At 46.2% G+C, this 15,700-nt stretch overlaps 1 protein-coding gene across 5 annotated transcripts in view; it reads right to left on the bottom strand.

Moving 5' to 3' along the window:
- Positions 1–15,700, bottom strand: part of CCDC40 (coiled-coil domain 40 molecular ruler complex subunit) — a 43,496-nt gene that overhangs the window by 25,762 nt on the left and 2,034 nt on the right. For 4 of the 5 annotated variants that reach the window (XM_082372798.1, XM_082372800.1, XM_082372799.1 and 1 more), the window contains 8 exons: positions 15,465–15,525; positions 14,601–15,038; positions 9,147–9,279; positions 8,021–8,184; positions 7,111–7,194; positions 6,818–7,037; positions 1,028–1,185; positions 725–847 (listed from right to left, as the gene is read on the bottom strand). In XM_082372798.1, the coding sequence (XP_082228924.1) occupies positions 725–847; positions 1,028–1,185; positions 6,818–7,037; positions 7,111–7,194; positions 8,021–8,184; positions 9,147–9,279; positions 14,601–15,038; positions 15,465–15,525 (1,381 nt within the window). Of the gene's footprint in view, positions 1–724; positions 848–1,027; positions 1,186–6,817; positions 7,038–7,110; positions 7,195–8,020; positions 8,185–9,146; positions 9,280–9,721; positions 9,763–14,600; positions 15,039–15,464; positions 15,526–15,700 lie in introns of those variants that run through there. The other variant, XM_082372802.1, reaches the window with a different exon arrangement.

Below are 15,700 nucleotides of genomic sequence, written 5' to 3'. Positions count from 1 at the left end.
GAATTTATTTTTCAGATAAAATTAAGAATCACTTTGCTAACTAAGAAGTTTTTTCCCCCCTGAGATTCTGATGGGAGCACATTCTAGGTTAAGTATATTCATAGGTTGGCAAGCCCTGGACGCTTTCCCATGTGGACCCAGGTGTGTTTGTTCATTTGTTCAAGCCCATTTGTCTCTCCTTCAATAAAAGTGGGTTGTTTCCTTTGTGTCATCACTGCACGTATGAATGCAGATGGTGACTCACAGATTAAAAAAAAAAAGGTCACAGCCACTTTGGTTTCCAGTGCTGGCCACTGAACTTGGAGCTGCACTGAGCCCGTCCGTGCCCTCCCTTACTCCACACGGGAAGGGAGATGTGGGCACTGCCCTGGAGCACTCTGCCCAGGCTGAGAACGGGTAGGGAAACTTCAGCCCTCTCCGAAAGAGGCCTGCTGTCGCTAAGGAACTTGCTAAGGATGCCCCAGCAAGCAGGACAGAATGTCCCAGCTCCTGAGAGGCCTTTCAGTCTATCACTGGCTACAGTGGGAATAAGAATACCGGCCATCAGTCAGCTGGTATCTACTGTGTCCCCAGCGTGGGTCAGCCAGATGCTCTGAGATGCTTATGAGGACAGACAGATGTGCAGGAGGCTGGCCGGCTAACTGGGGGCTCAGTCAGTCTCCTTGCAGGCATGCAGGCACTGCCTGGGTGCTGCCAGATGGCGCTTGTGCCACTGAGCGCTTACCTCGCTCACTGCCTTCCTGAGTGTCCGGGTGTCCTCAGCCTGCGCGCGGTACTGGGCCTCGAACAGGGCAATCTGTTCTTCCAGCTGGTTGGCTCGGGTGGTCAGCTGGTCCACGTGCAGGTCCTGGAAGGGAGGGGACGAGGTGCACAGTGAGATGGGTCCCCAGCAACCTCAACCCACGTCAGCAACCCCATGCTGGGCATCGCGCCCAGGGCTGCGGTATTCACGCAGGGGCAGGGCTGATCAGATCAGGAAATCAAAGATGTGGCAAATAGTCACACGGGCGTCATCTTTGCAGAATACCTGCTGCTTCTTCTCCAACTCGGCCCGCCTGCGCTCGGCTTCCGACTTCTTCACGACTCGCTTCATCACCCGGATGTCGTCACGCACGTCCTGGTCTATGTTCTGCACGTAGAAGAGATGCAGAGCCAGGGTCTCCATCTCGGTTTGCAGAGCTGCCACTGGGGAGAGAGGGGGAGGGTGTCCCAGCATCGCACACCGGACATCATGGAAGCAGCACCCCTCCCCCCACTGTGGAGTGGGTCTGGGAAACAGCCTTTAAACTACAAAGACCCATACCTTTTGCCATCAAAGACTTTACAGTCTAGTTGCAGAGACGAAATACATGTAATCTATGCCCACCAACTGCAATAAGCCCTCCATTCCCACCACGTATTAGAGAGTCTCCGTGTCTAAGGATGTTCTGAAACAGTGTCAAGGTTACGAGGCCTCATGTGAATTTTACAGATTTCTTACCACTTAGAGGTTGGCAATCTCAGGTACAGTCCTAAATCCCCTGGGAGGAAACCAGCCTGAAGGGTGGGCTGAGCACCACTGGAGTATGGGTTCCTTGGAACGAAACTCACATGAGATTGATTTATAAGCTAGAACACCAGTTTATTTAGGGAGATAGACTTCAACCAGTAATTGCTGGCTCACTTGTGTAGAGCACTCCTTATTCAGTGGGTAGATCTAAACAGAAAATAGATTTATAGATCAAAAGGCTGCTGGGTGAATATCATGTTGGAGTTAGGTGATTTTGAAGGATGAACTTAAACTTGAAAAATAATTTTTTTAATTTTTACATCTAAGATGACTGTAAAAACCCTAACACTAGAGAATTCTTTGGCTCCTGTGTGGGTAAGAGTTATGGGGGAGGGGAATGGAGCAAATGCAGGGAAACGAGGGGGGAGGTTTTGTAGAAAGAGTGGTTGCCGGGTGGACTGGGGTGGGGGTATATTTGGGGAGAGGGTCTTTAAAGAGGTAATTAAGATAAAATGAGGTCACCAGGGTGGGCCCTAACAACTGGTGTCTTTATGAGAAGAGTAGGTTAGGACACAGACACACAGAGGATGACTTTGTGAGGATACAAGGAGAAGACAGCTGTCTACAAGCCCAGGAGATTGGCCTCAGGAGGAACCACCCTGCCAACACCTTGATCCTGGACATCTGGCCTCCAGAATGACAAGAAGACAAACTTCTGTTCTTCAAGCCGCCCAGTCTGTGGCCCTTTTCTATGGCAGAGGGCGCCAACTAATCCACCCCCACCTGAATCAGAGAGCTCACCCACCCATCCTTCAGGGCACTCACTTCTGCCCCTCTATCCTTTCCTGGCTGAGTGACTGAGAGTCAATATTTCAAATATTCTTTTTAATTTGTATTCTTTCAACATTAGTGAAATCAAGTCTATTTTCACAGTTTGAAGACCAGCTGTCCTTTTCCTTCTCTGACTTGCCCGCTCATACCATTGGCCCTTCTTCTAGGGGTGGGATAGTCGTCTTTTACCTATTAGGCTTCAAAGGGCCCTTCATGTAATAAAAACAGGGTGGCTAGTCTTAAATGCCTCCCATGACCTCTGCCCCCAGTGTCACTCCTGTGATTGTGTTTTGTGGCAAAAAGGGAAATGATCAGGTGGGCCTGACCTGAGCAGTTGAGCACTCTAGAAGCAGAGTTTTCTTGACCTGGTGTCAGAAGAGGAAGCCAGAGAGATTTGCAGGGTCAACGGGATTGGTTTAGTGTGAAATAGGAGTCTAAGTGTTTATTTTCAGGTGGTCAAATGATCAAAAATATTTAGTGATTTAAAAATACAACCTGTACTTTCAATTTGCAGTAAATAGCTAAATTCCTGAGTAAATTTCCTGGAACTCCCTACTCCGCACTATTGATCTGTTTGCCCATTTTTTCTCTAGTGCCATTTTGTTTCTATTGCTGTAGATTGATACTGTGTTTTGATACCTGATAGGACAATTTCCCTTCATTATCCTTCCTTTTCACAATTTTCTTGGATATTCTTGTGCATTTAGTGTTCCAAGTGAACTTGGAACTTGAAAATCATTGGAGAGATTTTTAGGTATTGCATGCATGCATTGATAAGGGAAAAAAGCAAGGAACAGAGCAGTGGGTATAATATGCAGCTACTTGTGTAAAAAATATAGAAAAAAATACCACAACCCTTGTAACTTTGCTTTTATATGCAAAAACATCTTTAAAAGAATACACAAGAATCAATAATACCGTGTGCCTCTGTGGCAGTGGCTGGAGGCTGGGGCGGGGGAGACTCCAGAGTGCCTTAATTTTGTATTATTACTTCTTGAAAATAATAAATAACTATGTTAAATAAATTCAAGTTCACCCAAAACATCCCATCGTGGATTTTAACTGGACTTGCATTGAACTACTTATTAATTTGGAGAGAAATGACATTTGTATCCTCTCATCTGGTTACATGATTGTCCCATTTATTTAAATCTGCTTTATGTCCTTTAGTAAAATTTTATTGTTTTTCTTCAGGTAGGTTCACTTGCTTCTTGTTAGACTTATTCCTCAGTATTTTATAGTTGTTATAGCTATTATGGATGAGGTTTTAAAAAATTATAATTCATAATTGGATATGACTGGTAGAAAAGAAAATTATAGCTCTGGTATTCAGTTACTTTATAGATTTCTTACTGTTTTTTTCATCAGTGATCTTGAATCTGCTAGGTAAACAATCATACCATTGGTGGAGAATGAGTTTCATGACTTCATACCCAGAATCTATACTTCGTTTATTTTTCCTGTTTTCTTTCATGGCTGGAACCTCCAAAACAATGCATCCTCGTCTCATTCCTTAACTATGATTACTCCAGGGCTTTCCTCTGAGTAAAACTGCCTTGTTAGTGGCTGATAAATACTTACAAAGAACTTTCCTTCTACCCTAGTTTAGGATGGACAATGAGTTTTATCCAAACACCCATTTGACATCCACTCAGAAGATCTATTTGTTCTCTCTCCTTTAAGAATATAATGCAATGAATCAGTAGATTTCCTAATTTCAAATTATTCCAGAATTAAGCCCTCTTGACTAGGAAGTATTTTTCTTTTCATATATTGCTGAACTTAATCTTTTGTTGCTGAGTAAAAATTTAATATTTGCTAATATTTTATTTAGGATTTTTACACCTCATAAGTAGGACCACTTTATAGTTTTCTGTTTTTGTACGTTGTAAGCTTTTGCAGTAAGGATTATACTGAACATTGTAAAATAAGTCTGGGGGTGGGGGTGTGGTGTCCCTGGTGGCACAGTGGTTAAGAATCTGCCTGCCAATGTAGGGGACACGGGTTCAAGCCCTGGTCCGGGAAGATCCCACATGCCGCGGAGCAACTAAGCCCGTGGGTCACAACTGCTGGGCCTGTGCTCTAGAGCCCGCGAGCCACAGCTACTGAGCCCACGTGCCACAACTGTTGAAGCCTACGCACCTAGAGCTGGTGCTCCACAAGAGAAGCCACCGCAGTGAGAAGCCCACGCACTGCAACAAAGAATAGCCCTGCTCACTGCAACTAGAGAAAGCCTGCACACAGCAAAGACCCAATGCAGCCAAAAAAAAAAAAAAGCCTGGGAAGAGTTTCCCAAATTTTCCACCCATTTGTGGGTTAAATAACATAGGAAGTGTCTGGTTTTGTCCTGTCTGTAATTCTATGGCATTTTTTCCCTTTACCTTTGGAATTTAAAAATTTCACCAACTATGTCTAGGCATGTTTATTTTTTCTTCCACCCATCTGGCCCTCCATGAGTCTTTACATCTGAAGATTCATCTTTCTTGAACTCACGCAAATGTTTTCCTCTGATGTCACTGGTTAATGCCCCTAATCTCCTGGAATTTCTATCTCATGGATACTGACTTTACCAGACCTACTGTCCATGTCTTTTATCTCCTTCTCAAAACGTCCATCACTTTGGGTTTTTGCTTTGAATTCTGGGCAGAATTCCTCAAACTGACCTTTTAGTACACAAGTTCAATTGTTCAATTTCCAGCAGTGCTGATTTGCCTATTTAGTACTTTGGGCGGGGTGCGGGAGGTGATTCTATTTTTTAATTCCGAGTATCCTTTTCCCTAATAGTTGGTTCTCATTTGACTGATGAGATGTCCTCTAAAATCTCATGTCGAACACCAGCTGGCGTATGCTATGTTTTCGGAACCCGGTCTGTGTCTGTGGAGGCGTCCGCTCTCCTGTCTGGGGATTGACGCTGATGACTCACATTTGGATGTGAAGGTTTACTGACTGGTGGGCTTCACGCCCCTCCTAAGTGAGGAGGTCAACTGTGGACATTCTCCAGAGGCCAAGCCCCACGTTTCACCTACGGGACAGTGCAGTGGCGGCACCTGGTAGGCAGGGCTGGGACCGCAACCCGAGTTCTTTAGTCTGAAGAAGGGAGAAACGGTGCCATTAGGTGGGTCCTTGCTTCTGGAATTCTGCCCAGAATTCAGGAGCTTCTGCTCCTGCTCCCTGGTGACTTCCGGAAAGGACAGAGTGTCCACGAAGATGTCTGGATCTTTCTAGAAGCCCATCCACACCTTGAGGATCTGATGAGGGGTGCTGGTGGGCACTCACTTCTCCTGTGTGGAGGGGGTGGGGGACCTGTGTCCTCTTTCAGACTGGTCTAAATTCTGTTATATCTGGAGGATGTGGCTCCATTGTTTTAGTGTGAATGTCGTGCTCTTCTCTTTTTGGTAGATTCTGTTAATTTGGTGATACTCAGAGAGGGGTGCTCTTCCCCAACTCTGTCCAGAAAACTCTCCTGCATTTCTCAGGGTCCAAAATGCTTCTTTCCATCCACAGTTGGGATATACGTGTGATTTTGGTTTCTCCCAAATTCTTTTAGGTTATTTTCCCCATTATAATAGTAATACAGAGTTGATAAAGAAAGTTGGAAACATGAAAAAGCACAAAAACTGAAATAACCTGCTGTGACCACACTGTTCACTGTGGCCCACGACCTCTGCTCCGTGCAGAGCTGTTGCTTCGGTAGGAACAGTGCACGGTGACTAGTCGCACCCTCACTGTCTCTTCTGCTCCAAAGCCACCTATTCCGCGTAATCTGCCACACATCCTGGGGCTGCAGGGCTCTGGACCATGGGCTCCTGTGCTTTGGATTGGCCTCACCTATACCTCCCCACCTATTTAAACTCTGCCCATTCCCGCTCTTCCCTGCCTTCTGGATACCCTATCTTCAACCCCAGCAGCCCACCAGCCTCTCCAGCATTTTTTAAAATAATTAATTAATCAATTTTTGGCTGCATTGGGTCTTTGTTGCTGCGCGCGGGCTTCTCATTGTGGTGGCTTCTCTTGCTGCGGAGCACAGGCTCTAGGCGCACGAGCTTCAGTAGTTGTGGCGCACGGGCTTAGTTGCTCCGCGGCATGTGGGATCTTCCCGGACCAGGGATCGAACCCGTGTCCCCTGCTTTGGCAGGCAGATTCTTAACCACTGCGCCACCAGGGAAGCCCGCCTCTCCCGCTTCTGACTCCAAATACCCCGCCTACCGGCTTTCAGTGTTTGCTACTTTGCCTAATTAGGTGCATTTTAAGACATTTATGTCTTCCTTCCCCCAAAAGTTTGGGAACCCCTCCAGTACAGGAACACAGCTTGCCTTTCATGAAGCCCTGTGATGGCACGTGGGGACAACCCTCGGGGTCATGATGGCACTTGGGAACACCCCACCAGGTTGCAATGGCATTCAGGGATACGATGGCATGTGAGGATGCCCCTTGGGGTCTCTATGGCACCCGGGGCCGCGCCACGGGGCCACCTGCGAGGACACGGGGCCGCCTTACGCTTCTTGCGCTCCTTGTTGGCGGTCTCGCAGGTCCTGGCGTAGAGCAAGCGCACACTCTGCAGCTCCTCCTCCTTCTTCTGCCTCTCGCACGCTGTGATCGAGTGGCGGTCGTGGCTCTTCTCGAGCTGCATCTGCAGGCGGGCCAGGTGCTGCTGGACCCCGTACAGGTCCACCCCCAGCTCCTGCCGCTGGACTCGGCTTTGCTTGGTGGCCACGCCCTGCACCAGAGAGAGAAGCTGGGTCACGGAGATGTGGGTGCACAGCCAGGTGGAAGGCGGGACAGGTACGTACCAGCTCTTGAAGTTCCAGCCTCAGTTTCTCTATTTGCCGGTTAAGATAGGTCTTCAGGGCAGCCTGGAATCTTATCATCAGGGGCTAAAACAGTGGAAGAGCACAGCCGGTTACTGTGCTGTCCCCTCCAGGGCTTAGCCTAAATTGCCACAACTCTTGGCAGAGGATGGCAGAAATGACTTCCACGCTGGGTGCTCCCTACTTCTGCCCAGGATTCTTATTCCAGAAGCCACAAATTCAAGGCACTTGTGGTCTCATCCTAGGCACTGAAGGACCTGAGTGTAAAATGACAGGGTGGGCTGGGGCAGTGGTCCTGGTTTAATCCCTGGGGCCAGAGGGCAGTGATGAGCAGTGCCTGGGATGCCAGTACCAAATGAACCCTCAGCCCCTTTTCCCAGTGCAACCCTGATCCTTCCCGTGGTACCGGGAGCACCAAGTCTTTCCAAAGAGGTTCATCCAATCAAGACCTGCCCTCCCCACTTGCCAGAGGGGTGGGACACTCAAGGCAGTGGCTATCAGTGGGGGTGATTTTGCGCTCACCCAATACCCAAAGTCTGGAGACATTTCTGGCTGCATGTTGACATGCTGCTCAACATCCTACAGTGCCCAGGAAGTCCCCACCACAAAGAGTGATCCGGCCCCAAATGTCTATAGTGTGGAGGTTGGGAAATGCTGACTCTGAATGAATGAACTTAAAGGGATAATAAACTTTACAAGGTGGCAGCTCAAACCCTGCAGATAAACCATTCAGGGAGCAGGTGAGACCTGAGTGTGGCATCTGCCGGGTGGAGGGTGGGCTGTGGAGACTCGGGGCAGGGCAGGGCAGGGCCTACAGGGCAGGTGTAGGAGTGTCTCTAAGTCCATCTTCGTCTGCATGGGGCAAAAGCAAAACTCCAGAATGTTTCCTTACATGGTTTGGGTCCAAAACCACCAGCTGGGATCTGTCTTCTTCGGCCTCGTCGCTGGCCTCAGACTCCACACTCTCCACCAGGCCTCCTTCCTCGGCCATGCTTAACTGCTGGATCCTGTCCAGGAATGAGGGTGTGGCTCCTTCCCTGGGGTGGGCATCAGGCTCTGGGGGGACGAGTAGGGGGGAACAACAAACATCACTGAGGAGTTAATAGAGAGAGCGCTTCTCTGGAGAATTATCAGGCAAAGCTGACGCCCAGTTTCGTGCAACATGATGGAAAAAAGAAACAAAAGGCACCCCTTTGGCTTAGGGTTCACAAGTGCTATTCACAGGGTCTTCTGCTCATGAATTTTCTACTAGCTGATTCAACACATTCTGTAGAAAGGATTGCCCTTTAAAGGTAGACAAGAAGGAAACACATTTTGTTGATACTTTTTAATACATAAATAGTGAACAGAAAGGTGGCTTCTTAATGATGGACTAGATTTTTTTTTTTTAATGGAAAACAGATATGATTGAAAAGAAATCAGTGAGGCTCTAGTTTCAACTTTTCTCCCTTCCTGAGCTGGAGAGATCCTGTTTTGTTTCTAACTCCTTTAGATGTGTGCTGTCTGCATGTCGCTTGTGAGTGATGTGAGGCTTTGTTAGCTGGACTATCCACACACACCCATCATATGGAATATAAAAAAACCCAATCTGCTTTGCCACGTACTCAACACTGGGATACCGGAGCCAAGTGGAAAGACAGGGGTGTGCCGGGAAAGCCTTGGAAACTCAGCAGACACATGTTTAGGGGTGAGCCTCCCTGAGACCAGAAGGCAGTGAGACATTTGGCCAGGGCTGTGGGCGTCACCGGATCTTGGTCCAGGCCTGGTTCTGCCACTTACACGGATAGGTTACTTAATGACTCTTAGGGTCTCTAAAATGGAGAACAGTGCCTACCTCACTGGGTTAGTGTAAGGATTAAATGAGATAAAACAGAAAAATGCTCCACATGTGTTATCCATATCCGTTAATGATATTTTTATCTTTTGGCTCACAGCCCAACAGGAAACAAGGTAACAGGTGGTGAATGAGTGGCAGCCCTCGCGTAGAAGGGCACGTGAAGTGGCTTGTCCCACAATACCTGGCTCCTGTGTGGAGGGGCCCTCTGTAACCAGAGGCGGCTCGTCAAAGTCCAGGGATGTGTCGCTGCTCCCCCGGCTCTGTCCGAGGCGGTGCTGAGCCCCCAGAGGAAAGACCTTCTGCCGGAGCGCTCCCTGGGATTGTTTTTAGAGCAAAAACAACCAAATCTGAATTTATGAGGGTTTAGTCAGGACTAAGGAGTTAATTCATTACAGTGTTCAATTCAACATAGTTGTGGACTTCCCTGGTGGCGCAGTGGTTAAGAATCCACCTGCCATTGCAGGGGACACGGATTCGAACCCTGGTCCAGGAAGATCCCACATGCCGCGGAGCAACTAAGCCCACGCGCCTAGAGCCTGTGCTCCACAACAAGAGAAGCCACCGCAATGAGAAGCCCATGCACCGCAACGAAAAGTTGCCCCGCTCGCCGCAACTAGAGAAAGCCCGCGTGCATCAACAGAGACCCAATGCAGCCATAAATAAGCAAGTAAATAAATAAATTTATTTTTTTAAAAAATAGAATATTGTTTGCATAACATTTGGCTTTTGCAAATGGTCAAAACAGAAAACACCTACCTCCACCCCCATGAGGAATCCGGGAGTGGTCTCTTTCTGTCTAGATCTGTAGCAAAGTGTAAACGCTGAGGCATGGGTGTGCGCTGGACGTGGCTTTCTTTACTCCCAAATGCTGCTCTCTCCAAGGATGGTAAGCAACACCTCTGAGCATCCTCTTTATAAAAGGAGGCTGGAAAGCCTGAGCCCCGGCCAGGGTCTCCCAAGAGGGCTGTTTCTTCTCTTCTTTCAAGCTGTTTCACTTTAGGGACATTTCCATGTGAAAAGGTTTTCCCTCAATAGAAGCACCTGGCTCCATTTTAGCTCTAAAGGGGACTCTTGCAATGATTATTGTTGACAGTAATTACTGCTGCTGATGAATAGGTGAACATTAGTAACAACAGACAATGACCCTGCACAAGACCCTGCAAGGTGGATGCCAGTCATTTCTGTCATCTGTAGGGGAAGCAGCTCACAGAAGCTGAAGCCCTTGCCTAAGTTCGCACAGCCAGCCAAGGGCCATCTCAACGCCCAGCTCCTGTTCTTTCTAATTGTACTTCCTCAGGTGATCTTGCTTCTAGAAATGATTTCTGAGGCATCCAGAACCACAGTGACATTAATGGGGGCCCAGAGTCCAAAGCCCACCTCTGGGGTGTCCAGAAAGGGCTTCTCCTAATGAGACGTCAATGAGGTGTCAGAACACGCCGATGACACAGCAGCTCCTACTCCACTATTAAGTTACTTCTTAAGACTGAGAGTTGAGGGCTTCCCTGGTGGCGCAGTGGTTGAGAATCTGCCTGCTAATGCAGGAGACACAGGTTCGAGCCCTGGTCTGGGAGGATCCCGCATGCCGCGGAGCAACTGGGCCCGTGAGCCACAACTACTGAGCCTGCGCGTCTGGAGCCTGTGCTCCGCAACAAGAGAGGCCACGATAGTGAGAGGCCCGCGCACCGCGATGAAGAGTGGCCCCCGCTTACGGCAACTAGAAGAAGCCCTCGCACAGAAACGAAGACCCAACACAGCCAAAAAATAAATAAATAATAATTAAAGGTGCTAATAATTAAAAAAAAAAAAAAAAGACTGAGAGCTGAGAGGAGAGAAATAGGGTTCTCTCTTTGGGCTTGTCTCTGCCCTTCTGGTTGATCAAATTTGGAGACTGTTTCTTTGTGAGTTTTCTAGAAACTAGACTCGAGGATGGAAATTGGTTTTACAGCTCAACAAGTGACCTATACTTCAACACTCCTGGCTATCTTTTATTTATTTACTTTTTGGCCATGCCTCACGGCTTGTGGGATCTTAGTTCCCCAACCAGGGATTGAACCTGGGCCCTTGGCAATGAAAGAGCAGAGTCCTAACCACTGGACTGCCTGGGAATTCCCAGTCCTGGCTATCTTAGAAAGGAGGGCACTGTTTTGTTGTGTTAAATTCTTAAAAGTGGTTTTGATCATGTACTTGTCATTTGTAATTATAAAGCTTAATTAGGGCTCATCGAATATCGAATTGTGTCATTCTCTAAAGTTATTAACTCTTTGAGGTTTCACAGGGTGGGGAGGGATTGTCACTTCACTGTTCAGAGCAAGAGTGACTGTCTGCCATCACATCTGCATGCCTCTGGGCAAGGAAGTCCCTTGGCCCCTCAGTTTCCTCACCTGAACTATGGGGATAATAATAGTTCCCACCTCACAGGGTTGTTGTCAGGATTCACTGAAACAACACATGTCAAAGCCATTGAAGTGTCCAGCCCAGAGTCCATGATGGAGAAATGTTATGCATTCTCTTCCTGCCCCGCCCTGCCCCTCACTTCCCTTCTAGAACAATCAAACCTAAAGCCAACAGGTTGGCTTGGCCCAGTGTGGGCTGATGAGCCTGGACAAGGTGAGGAGAGCAGGTTCCAGAGACTGTCCCCGAGGTGGGTCATGATAGCACAGATGTCAGGCCTGGGCCTGCTGAGGAGGGGTCCCGGTGTGGAGAGTCACAGCCCAAACAGTTGGGGCCTGGCCTGGGTGGGGTTGGCCCAACAAGGTGATGAGGGTGTCCACAGTCAGGGTGGCCCAGTGAGGGTGTGTGTCTGAGCCTGAGTGGGGTGAGGAGTGTCCACACGGGGGCAGGGAAGTGCAGTGAGGGTTATATTTGGGGGATTGATCAAATTAATAATATGTTAAGGATAATAGGGACCAGGTCTCCTACTGTTGGAAAAAGGAGTTAAAATATAGAAGGGGAGAAAACTAGCAGGAACCATGTCAATGGTGGATTGGAATTAGAGACGTTTTGATGTGAGCTACCTGTATGTGTGTATGTGTATGGTGTGTTTGGGGTCGAGGGTTCCGTGAAAAGAAACCAAGCTCCTGGAGAAATGTCTGGTACTCAGGCTGGGGCAGTCTGTGCCAGAGAACAAGAAAGTGCTTAAAGGATGATGGTGGTTAAAAAAAAAAAGAGAAAAAAAAGAATGGTACTGATGTGTCAGAAAGACACAAAGGCCAATTTGAATGGGCTCACTGGTCAAATTGGGAACAATCTGAGCCTCCATATAAATAATGATAGTAATGAATTATAACACAGTGAATGAAATGGGAAACAATGAGTTTCCCATTTGTTCCCATATGGAAACAATGAGTCCATACAGATATGAAAATTTACATGAATAAATTGAAAGTTTAATGAGGAATGGATGTTACCATAGTTTCAGAGTATCCCTCCCATGTTTATCTCAGAATGAAGAGTTGTTTTAATATTTGAAAATCAATCAATGTAACCACCAAATTAACAAACTAAAAAAGAAAAAAACATGATCCTCCCAATAGACACAGAAAACACTTTTGACAATAGCCAACATCCTTTCATGATTAAAAAAAAATCCACAAACTAGGAATAGATGGAACTTCCTCAACCCGACAAAAGGCATCTATGAAAACCCACAGCTAACGTCATATGCAACTGTGAAGATTGAAAACGTTCCCCCTAAAATCTGGAAAAAGGATGTCTGCTGTCACTACTACTATTTGACATTGTACTGGAGGTTCTAGTCAGTGCAATCAGACATGAAAAAGAAATAAAGGGCATCCAGATTGGAAAGGAAGAAGTTAAACTGCCTTTTTTCACAGACAACACAATCCTTTTCGTGAAAAGTCCTATGGATTCTACAAAAAAAAAAAAAAGCTACTAGACCCAACAAGGGTGATTAGCAATGTTGCCGAATATAAGACTGATATACAAAAATCAATTGTATTTCTATAAATTAGCAACAAACAATTGGAAACCATTTATAATGGCATCAAAAAATGTAAAATAGGAAATTCCTTGGTGGTCCAGTGGTTAAGACTCCACGCTTCCACTGCAGGGGGCACAGGCTTGATCCCTGGTCTGGGAACTAAGATCCTGCATGCCACACAGCGTAGCCAAAAAAATAAATAAATAAAAAATAAAATAAAATATTCCACAAATTCTTTAAAAAAAATGCAAAATATATAGGGATAAACCTGACAAAAGATGTGCAACAGCAGTACACATTGCTGAGAGAAGTAAGAAGTCCTAAAACAATGGTGTAATCTGTTGTTGTTGTTTTTTCTCATTTGAAATAAATATTCACTTTCCTATCTTAAACCAAAAAAGCACCTTCTCACACAGTGTTTCTTAAATGCCTAGGGGTGAGGGGTATCTTTACAGTGGATAAGGCTGACACTTTTTCATCAAGTGATCCAAGCCAACATCATCAATAATGGACAAGCTGAAATGATGCATCACCTGACAGGATACCAGGAGAACACAGCATCCTTCTGTGACATTCCTGCCGAAGGATCACAAACCAAACCTGGAAACCTGGAAATACCAGGCAAAGCCAAACTGAGGGACATTCTACTAAATAGCTGGCCTGTGACCTTTAAAAGTGTCAAGGTCATCAAGGTCAAGGACAGATTGAGAAGACTAAAGAAACTGGGCAGCTGAAGGCAACAGGCAACTCTGAACTGGATCTCTGCTATAAAAGACGTTACTGGGACATTTGGTGAAGGAGGCCTGAGGATGATTGGGTAATGTAATATAATTTCTTGATTTTGATAGTCATTATATTGCTGTTTGTGGGAAACATACATGGAAGCATTGGGAGGCAATGGGGTATCAGATCGACAGCTTACTCTCAAATGCTTAAAAAAATTAAAAGTTCTTCTACGGTACTCCAATTTTTCTGTAAGTCTGTGCTTGCTTAAAAATTAAAAAATGAGGGGACATCCCTGGCAGCCCAGTGGTCAAGACTTCACCTTCCAATGTAGGGGGTGCGGGTTCGATCCCTGGTCAGGGAGCTGGGATCCCACATGCCTCTTGGCCAAAAAAACCCCAAAACATGGAACAGAAGCAATATGGTAACAAATTCAATAAAGACTTTAAAAGTGGTCCACAAAAAAAATCTTTAAAAAAAATTTAAAAATGAAAATTATATGAATGTAACTATTGTCATTATCTAGAACTGCACTGTCCAGTATGGCAGCCACTTGTAACAATTGGTTATATAAATTTAAATTAATTAGAATCTTCAAAAAATTAAAAATTCAGTTCCTCCATCTCCCTGGCCACATTTCAAGTGCGCTATAGCCACATGTGAGTAATGGGTACCATATTGGACAGAGCAGATAAAGAGCATTTCCGTCAGCATTTCCGACAGTGCTGCTCTAGAGACTGGACACCTAGATGCCCTTACATGGAATGTTCCCAACTTGGGTTTGGGAACAGCAAGGGAGGGTCCAGACACTCTTGGCATTTGATAGTAGATCCTGAGACCTAAGTTTACTAAGGCATTTCTAACAGGGATTGCAATGTGAATTATTTATAGTGTACCCTGAGTTCCTCACATAGGGGTACAAGCAACTTGAGCAGTAAAACACTTGTGTAAAACAGACCTCAGGCTACTCACCGATTCCTGGTCCATTTGCTCAGATGAGCCTGATACTTGCTGGGAGGGCTCTGTGGAGATGACCCCCACTCCTCTGGATTTGGATGGGCCGGGGGCCTCTCTGTCTTCAAGACCTGTTTTCCTCCTTGCTCTTTCATGCCGGCGTGTGGGGCCAACTTCATCTCTGGCCACCTCCCCAGGACTGATGTCTGAGTAAGCCAGATCTGGAGAAGTGACTTCCCCTTCAGGGGCCGTGGCTTCAATATCAGATTCTAACTCCTCTTCAAATTCGAATTCCTCTTCCGTTTCCATTTCCCCTTGGATTTTGACTTCCTCATCGTCTTCATCTTTCCCCTGGGCTGTGACTTCCCCATCATTTTTGATTTCCCCTTCAGAATGCTCTGTAGCACCCTCAGTTTCTTCATTTCTCTGGTCACTGCTCTTCTCTATCGGTGATACCTGTAGCCATGTAGCAGGAAAAAAATCAGGATACAAAGTATAAAGGGTCTTGTGAGGTTTTATTCTTAATAAGGTAATTACACCGATGGGAAAACTGCAGCTACACACTGAGCATCGCTAGGAGATTATGTTTCATGCTTTAATTTATCTGCTCTCTGTTTTTGGTAATTATTTTGCATCCTTCATTACAGGAAATGACCTCTGAAAAACTCAGGGCAATCTAACTGTAGGATATCCGAGGCATTCCTGAAGAGCCACCAACACTTCAGAATGGGGTGGAAGGAAATTGAGCTTCTCTGCAAATGACTTGAGTCTGTTCTAGAGCGAGGTCATAGGATCATCGTACAATTTTCTTGAGAAAGTCTGAACTCTCTTTAATTCTTAGTAAATACAGCCCAGAATAATTCACCCCATAAGGAACTTTACCCTGTTGCCTTCATGATTCTGGTCCTCTTCTCCTTCAGAAGATTTGCCTTCCAGGTGAGACCTGGTGGCAGAGAAACAATTTAACAGTCTCAAATAACATCTTTCTTTTTCTTGGCATTTATCACCTCCTTGATGTCTGTATATTTACTTATTTACTCGTTAATTATCTGCCTTCCCTCTAGGCTGATGGCCATGACTTTGTCATTAACACCAGCACTAGATCATGCCTGTCACGT

The sequence above is a fragment of the Balaenoptera borealis genome, assembly GCF_965194805.1.
Source record: "Balaenoptera borealis genome assembly, chromosome: 20".
In the NCBI taxonomy this organism is placed as follows: domain Eukaryota; kingdom Metazoa; phylum Chordata; class Mammalia; order Artiodactyla; family Balaenopteridae; genus Balaenoptera; species Balaenoptera borealis.
Note: the sequence above shows the minus strand (reverse complement) of the source record. Positions and strands in the feature narration are given on the sequence as shown.